Genomic DNA, 7,577 nt, shown 5'->3' with positions numbered 1-7,577 from the left:
CAGACAATCAAGACTGCAAGGGGAGACTCAATCCTACCCAACATTAGAGACATGCCTGCTTTTGCAAGTGCCAGCTTGATAATGGTTTAAGTTCCTCAGATATTTTTTAACTTCAGCTAGGCGTATGGCCTTTGACTTAAAAATCAGTAAATCATTAAGGAATGCTGGAAGGTTTAATAGACTTAAGATATTCTTACCAGATCGAAACACCAGCACGGCACTGTAACCTTATTCTTTATAAAAATGTGAACATAAACTCTCTCTTTTAAACTGTACAGGCCTATTACAAAGCCAGTCGAAGTGGACAGCTCCACAGAGTAAACAGTCATATAATCCAATGCTTCAAGTTGATCAATAATGTAGTAACTGTACTGTATATGAAGATGTGGTGATTGTTTTTATTTAACCTTATCCACCTGTTCTGAAAAGCATAGGTTGTCTTGTGTTTTGCAATACGTAGTCTGTGGTGTTATTGATTTAGCTAGTAAAAATATATATATTACTCATCCATTGTGTGGTTTCTGTGTAAAGTGTTGTCAGCATTACACTATTAATATATTACAATACTGCTGTGAAAACAAACTTATTGATTATGTTTAAAAGACACTGGAGATCACTTGCATTTGCAATATTTTGAGAAAAGTGTAGTGTTGAAAGCTAATACACACGTATATTCCCCCCCGATATATTCAGTACTTCATTCAAAAAATGTTTTTTTAGATGCATGACTTCCTCATGATACATATCCTTTCTAAATACATTTTACTTTTGCTATTAAGGTCAGTACTGAATAGTTTTGGAACATGTAAAGGTTTATTCCATGCTGAAAAGAGAAGAAAAGAAACAATATTTCAGCTGTAGAGTCTTCTTCAGGTGTCAGTTCCCGTTTCTTTTCTTCTCTTTTGCAGCCTACGCGTGTTGACGCACTACCTACTTGAGCTACTGCAGAGTTTTCTTACATATTACTTACCACCATTTGCTTTGACTTGGAAAAACTATGCAGTATCTTTTGAAAAGCAGCCCTTTCTTGTTCGTCTATTTCTGCCAGCCACGTGTTACTGGCAGTCCTCAAATGTGTCAACTACTGTGAGGAAGGCCTTCCACACTCCAGGCCTGCTTGTGCACACAGCCCCGCCTCCTCTTCTCGTTTGACTGATCTCTCGGTTCGTGTCCGCGATGCAGGTCCAGTGCGGACCCCCGCCCTTCGTCACACACCACTTGGAGTGGTCCACCATGATGCCGAAAGGCCTGGCCTCTGGCAGCTGCATCGTCGTCACGTTGTACACCTTGTGCGCCACGGAGCAATTCGACGGCAGAGGCCGATGAAGCTTCCCCCAACTTTTGGCAAAGAAGTCGTCTCCTAAATAGTTAACCAGCAAACCCGAGTAGAGATCTGAAACGGAACAGAGTCACAGGTTCCATGTTAGAATCTGTCCCAGGCACACTTTCTACCCAACCAAAAACAGGAAGTGCACTTGCTACCAAAACGTCAAACTGGAACCGAGAACAAGTGAATGTGTATTTCTCCCCCCCCTCTCTGAATGCTGTACTGTACTGGCTGCTACCCAGAACGTTCTTTTTTAAATCAACACCACCAATATACAGTAGTTCAAGTGTGAAGTGTGACATATTGCTTTTGAAGGGCGGTGTTTGAAACTTACTGGATTGTTCCTTTTCTACATAACCTTTATTTTAAATGTATTTAAATAAAATATGACAACCGTTTCCAATAACCTTTAAAGTAACAGCAGAATGAGATCCTTGGATCAATTAATCAATTTCTTTTCAAAACTAGTTGAGTTTAATGGAACAAACTGCACGTGTTATTTAAGTCCTGGTTCCTTTCAAGAAACAGCAGGATGAGATCCTTGAATGAACTACTAAGAAATTAGCTAAATGGGCCAAATGTAACCTCTCGTGTTCTTAGGTATTAAATGGTATCTAAAGAAGCTACACAATTTATATTTTTATCCTTTCTTATGTTTAAATCAACATACCAAGAAAAAAACATTTGTTTTAGATTGTTGTATGAATAAAAGATTGAAATATTCTATTAATCAATTTCCTCAAGAATTGGGCTTTACAGAATGTTAATAAAGCACCTACAAACTACCTCAGACACAAATCCTAAACCTAAATTACTACTGAATATAAATGAATGCTTTACTAACATCCCATAAAATCTCTGTTGAAAGAAAGCGATGCTATGAAACCTTAAATCTAAAGTGTAACCGCAGAAACATGTAGGAAAGTTCAGTTTCCAGGTGGCAGATTGAGAAAGTTTCACCAAAACGAAGTCTGCTTTTTTATATAAATACATCTTCAATTGGGAAAGGCTTTGACTAAAAATAAACTGGATATTGTTCCAACAAAATCTTTGTCAGAAAGTGGGTCTTGCTGGCTAGAAACGGCCAACATACAATAGAGTTAGACTTTGTAAAAATTAAATAAATTCAGATTCTGAGAGGCTCAATAAGTGCTTGTTCAGAGTAAATCAGACATTGTTGTCCGAGTTTCAGCAGTGATACATAATTCACAGAATACCAACACCAACAGGGCTGGGCACTTTGGGATATCCAAGCGATCTCAGACGCGTCCGATAACTGCAACCTCTATGACCAGCTGGGCACCAGTGCTCTTGTAGTGTTGTCAGTGAAAGAAACATCATTGGTACAACTTATGCCAACTCCGACACTTAGCATCACTGTGGGGCTGTTATAGCACATATTTTGAAGGAATAAGTACATTTCGTCATCTCTTCCAAGCTGGTACTGGTCTGGAACTGTGATAATTCATTTGTGATTTTAAAATGTAGAGGCATGCAAAAAATTAACTATTGATTCCAAATATCTAAAATGAGAAAAATAGCTGATGTGACATTTTCACTTCTCCAGGAACAAACTGCAATAATGAAGCACAGAGATTGTTTATGGATCATGGCAACTGTGTTGTTCACTACTGTTTCTGTATTTTGAATTGGAGAATAGTTTCTAAAGAAGCGATCAGTTGGGAAAAAAACGTGATCCATAGACTTAACTGATTTTTTTTGCAGACTCTAGCTCTGCCTTGGCTTTCTTTTTCTGAACACTGACAGGTTTTGTGCCTTCGCAATGTTGTTTCCCCCCATCTCACACATTGTTTGAGCAGCTTTTGAAAAGAAATGCGAATGAAGGGGGATGTCTGAAGTAAGTTGTAGAACAGAAAAATACGTTTTGTTTAATCTTAAAACCAATATCTGGCATTGGTATGGGTGGTAGTGCCATTTGCATAAGGGAAATTTCAGATCAACTTGCATTTATCAGAAACTTCATGAAAAGGAATTGAGATTCGAGAGGGAAGAAGTGGTGCTCACCGTCGTTAAATCTAGAGTATTTTGCAAAGCTGGTGAAAGTTTCCCCTGCTAAAGATGTCAGGGGCAGCTGCATAAACCAAGGCTCTTTCCTGGGATAGCATGTTCTCTGAGCCACACACTGAAGGTCTCTGTGGAAGGTTTGGGGGATGTGATAGTCAAAAGAGTATACATGGATATACTGGAGTTGCACAGCTGTAGAGACAAGAATGAAAAATAACCAAGAGTAAGCATGGCATTTTCATACATCCAGGTCAAATGCCCCCTTTCTTTTTCCATTAGTTTGGAGAGTTTCCTTTATTTATTTTCATTTGTTAAACTATCCTCCAAGTTCTGAAATGTTGACATACATTTTCAGCAGCCACCATACACATCATTTAGATTTAATTAGAAAGTCTAAGGCTATTTCGGTATTTATTTTCATCTGTATACACAATGAGGTGTAAGTCTATTAGTGTCCACCTATTCTCAGGGTTATATTAAGCGTGCATATGAAATTGAACCACCAACAGATAATAACAGAATAGACTGGTTTTTGCCCCACAGGTAAATTTAAAATAGGAAAAGAACAGGTGCACCAAACCAGAACAAAAACTGCCAATACTTGAATCTTAAAATCTGGAAAAATTGTACCAAAGGCTTTCAGAAAGTGATAGACAGCTGCGATGTCAATGCCATGTACATACTAAAGCTGTATGTTCATGTGAACGCCTACCTATGTCCTTGAAGGTGCTGTATGTGTAAGTCCCGCAGAAGAAGGTCTGTGAATTTTCATGCCCACTGGAGGGCCAGAATGATGTAGAATGATTTTTCACATCTGGAAGCTCTGGGGTGCTGTGAACCAGCCACACTCCTGTCTGTCTGTCTAACATCACAATCCCTGAAAAAGGTCACACAAGATACATTCAAATCTCAAAATTTGATCGTTTTTGATCCGTCTGTTTTTTCAGTTTCAATCTTTTTAAAGGACAAGTCTGCTCTTTTTGAACAGAGTCCATTATCAAGCCTGCTTCCAGCTGACGAATTCAATTAATCAATTCAGTTCAAGAATCAAACAAGAACTGTATAATTGATCAAACTAAACAAAAAAACTTCTATTTTGGGCTAATTTCAATTCTCTTAATCTGACTTTTGGCTTTTTTGTCCAACCGAATTTAACTGAACATACTTCATGGCCAAAAGTCAGATTAAGAGAATTGAAAACCATAGTCCAAAATAGGACTATTCTTAATCCTATTAATTATTTTCAGTTCTCTTGAACTGACAATTGGCCATGAAGTATGTAGATTTATTTCTTAATCTCAACAATTTAATTTACTGTATTCGTTTAGAAATGGGCTACTGTAAATTCAATTCAATAGAAACCTAGAGCCCAAAACAAGCATCTTTAGTTTTGTTTTACCCAGCAGATGAATCTTTTATTATAAACATCAGTATTATATTGACTTACAGAAGTGTTTTTAAACTCAGTGATTTTCACCAGGAGAAAAAGCTCTGATGGCAACAGATTTGTTCTTAGCTTATGTGATGCCTCAGTAAAAGAAATGTAAATGGGGAAAAAAATAATGAACAAAAACAAGATGGAAATATATACTTTAAAGCTTTATGATTCAAGTTTTAAAACCAGAAAACACAGAAAGCTGGTGTTGGTATTCTTCAGAAACAGTACAGTATATACTTCGGACGTGCCATCATGTCTTGACCATATTGAGTAAATCATAAAATAAATGTTTTCTACTGAATCAATGATTTGGACAAAATCTGCAGAATCACACATGTAAATGTTCTACCCTGAAATAGTGTAAATTTTAAAATATTTTATTTTAGATATATATAAAATGAACAATTCACATCCTGCATATGTAGCAAACATTGCACTTGGCTTTAATCATAGCAATAAGCAAGCAAACCCAGCAAGTATTACGGATACAATTATATTGTTTGTTGTGCTGTCTATGATGTTTCCCCCCCCCCCCCCCCATTTTCTGTGTCCTTCTGTCTTGTACATTATAAAATGTTACTTACCTTTGCTGTGTCCAAAAGATGAAGGAGCAGGTTTAAATGACTTTGGAGGTTGATCGTTGTATAGAAGATACCCAAAGTCCACAGTCTTTTAGGAAGGAATATAAAAAATATCAATACAAAGTTTGTATTTGTATTGCACAAAAGGCTTTTGAATTATAAGAGAAACCTGTGAAAATAAACACATCGAAAAGACAATGTATATCCTGACCTCACTTTCTGGGAGATGACACAGATTATAAATAAAGGTTTCTTACCTTTTTATGAATGTAGGACAAAAAAGGCTGCAAAGTCTGCCCCACTGCACTCTTGGAGTCATTCACCAATTTCTTCCCATATACCCAGCCATTGGTATGGTCATCCATGTAGAGGTATCGCAGACCTCTTCCTTCATCGTGGTCTGGCAGCTTATACAGAATAAACCTGTATGATTCCAAAAACACATAAAAGAGTATTACATACTGTATACTGCTCTAGAAGTGTGACACTGTACAATGTGTCCTGGGTGTTGGACAGACAGTGTTAACTGTTGTGATCACTAGAAAATAAAAAGGGCACTTAAACAATACTAGTGTCTGTTGCCAGTCTGTGGGTGCACTGGTGCTTCTGGGAGATGAACAGAACCTGTGGCAAGAGAAGAAGGGTCAAGCAGCCTTGATCATTTCTAGGTGATGTAGTGGCCTACAAAGCGAAAATAGCTCTTGTTTTTAGGGGTCGCCCATGTTTGACATGAGCATTGTGGAAAAACTGGAATAATCTTATGCGATTAGAGCTCATTTTCTGCATTTTAAACCAGCAGAGCTCTGTAGAATTGAACTGCAGCAGTTGACAAAGAGTCAACAGTTGACTAAAAGAAGCGAGGCAAGGCAAGCATCTCACAAACATTACTCAACTCAAGAATACATTCTGGTGAATCGTTTCAAAACGAACTATTGAAAGGAAAAAAACACTTTAAAATCCAATAGTAATTTCTTTATGACAAAAAAAAATCATAGACACTGTACCCTGGATTTACAGATGCAGCCATTCAAAGTGCGCGGCACAGGCACATACCGGGGGTAATTGGCTACGTCATCGCGCATCGTGACGCGAGATGACGCAAAATACCGCGGTACGTGATTGGTTGACCGACAGGGGCACTCGTGGTGCATTGGTCGGTCGTAGAAAGATTTAAATGTCTTTACTGTGCCCGTTTAAGTATTGAATATTTATATGGAATTTTACCCCTGAAGGGAAATCTTAGTAGCTGAGCATAAAAAGAATAGGAGCATACTGTAACGCGTGTGAAGGCCATAAACGATATTAATTTTGGAACATAAACATACAGTATATGGCTGGTCTCTGTACTTTAAAGAAAAAATACACACCAGTATTCCATTTCTCCCTAAACATTTTAAGCATCGAAGTCCTTAACTAACGTGATACCGCAGTTAACAAGCATACTTTTAGAATTTGCTTAAAAGGGAATATAATATGGAATCGCGTATCTAAAGAAATTAATAACGATATAATTATATTCATGTACCGCAACACAAAAATGTGTAAGAACGCTGTACGATGTCTGTTGATAATGTTTCTGTAGGGCTTTTTCAACACTCCTTATGTGGCCTTGCCAGTGGCGCTGTGGGTTAGGTTCCCGACTCACACATCAAACGTTGGGTGTTTGAATCCAGCTGGAGCCATGACTCTTTTTTTAACAAACATTTCTTTGAAAAAATAAAATAGGGTTAGTGTTAGGGTTACTGTCAAACTAAATCAACAATTGATTTAAGGACGATCTGTCAAAGTGCAATGAAATACAATATTGTTGTTGTTGTTATTGTTGTTTTTATCCTGTAAAGCGTTTTGAGAAGCCACCTTTAAAGGCGCTATATAAAAGCGCTGATTCTTATGGAATGTGTTTTCTTTCTTCTTTTTTTCAGCATGGAATAAACCTATTACTTGATTCTTATGGATGCCCGGTTCCGCCGGGGATTCAAAAAAAACCCCATGGAATCGCGTACAGTATCTAAGGAAATAGCAGTATAACCTTATTCATGCACAAACAGTGGCATGTTACATTATTAATTTGGGTGTCTCCTCTTGCCAGAAAGCTATAAATTGCATTTTGAGTGCGGTTTTTGACTTTTTTTAAATTACAACCCATAAATAAAGCTGATACTGTTTAGACTTTTAATTATTTAAAACTGTATTACAGCAGCACAAT

General features: G+C 37.4%; 1 protein-coding gene across 1 annotated transcript; it reads right to left on the bottom strand.

Annotated features, from left to right (window-relative positions):
* Positions 1-1,055: 1,055 nt before the first annotated feature.
* Positions 1,056-6,446, bottom strand: LOC148811441 (deoxyribonuclease-2-alpha-like). Its single transcript, XM_088908774.1, has 6 exons — positions 6,442-6,446; positions 5,629-5,794; positions 5,375-5,459; positions 4,065-4,229; positions 3,353-3,544; positions 1,056-1,393 (listed from the first exon to the last, which is right to left on the bottom strand). Exons 1-6 carry the CDS (start codon positions 6,444-6,446, stop codon positions 1,056-1,058), a joined length of 951 nt encoding a protein of 316 aa, XP_088764900.1.
* Between the last annotated feature and the right edge of the window lie 1,131 nt (positions 6,447-7,577).

The sequence above is a fragment of the Atractosteus spatula genome (genome assembly GCF_055471065.1).
Source record: "Atractosteus spatula isolate fAtrSpa1 chromosome 11 unlocalized genomic scaffold, fAtrSpa1.hap1 SUPER_11_unloc_1, whole genome shotgun sequence".
Lineage (NCBI taxonomy): Eukaryota > Metazoa > Chordata > Actinopteri > Semionotiformes > Lepisosteidae > Atractosteus > Atractosteus spatula.
This window is presented reverse-complemented; position numbering and strand designations above follow the sequence as displayed.

Coding starts and splice junctions, on each gene's coding strand:
- LOC148811441 (XM_088908774.1), bottom strand. Junction 4,230..5,374: donor ATCTTTTGGACACAGCAAAG/GTAAGTAACATT, acceptor GACCTTTTTCAG/GGATTGTGATGTTAGACAGA. Junction 1,394..3,352: donor ATACTCTAGATTTAACGACG/GTGAGCACCACT, acceptor GTTCCGTTTCAG/ATCTCTACTCGGGTTTGCTG.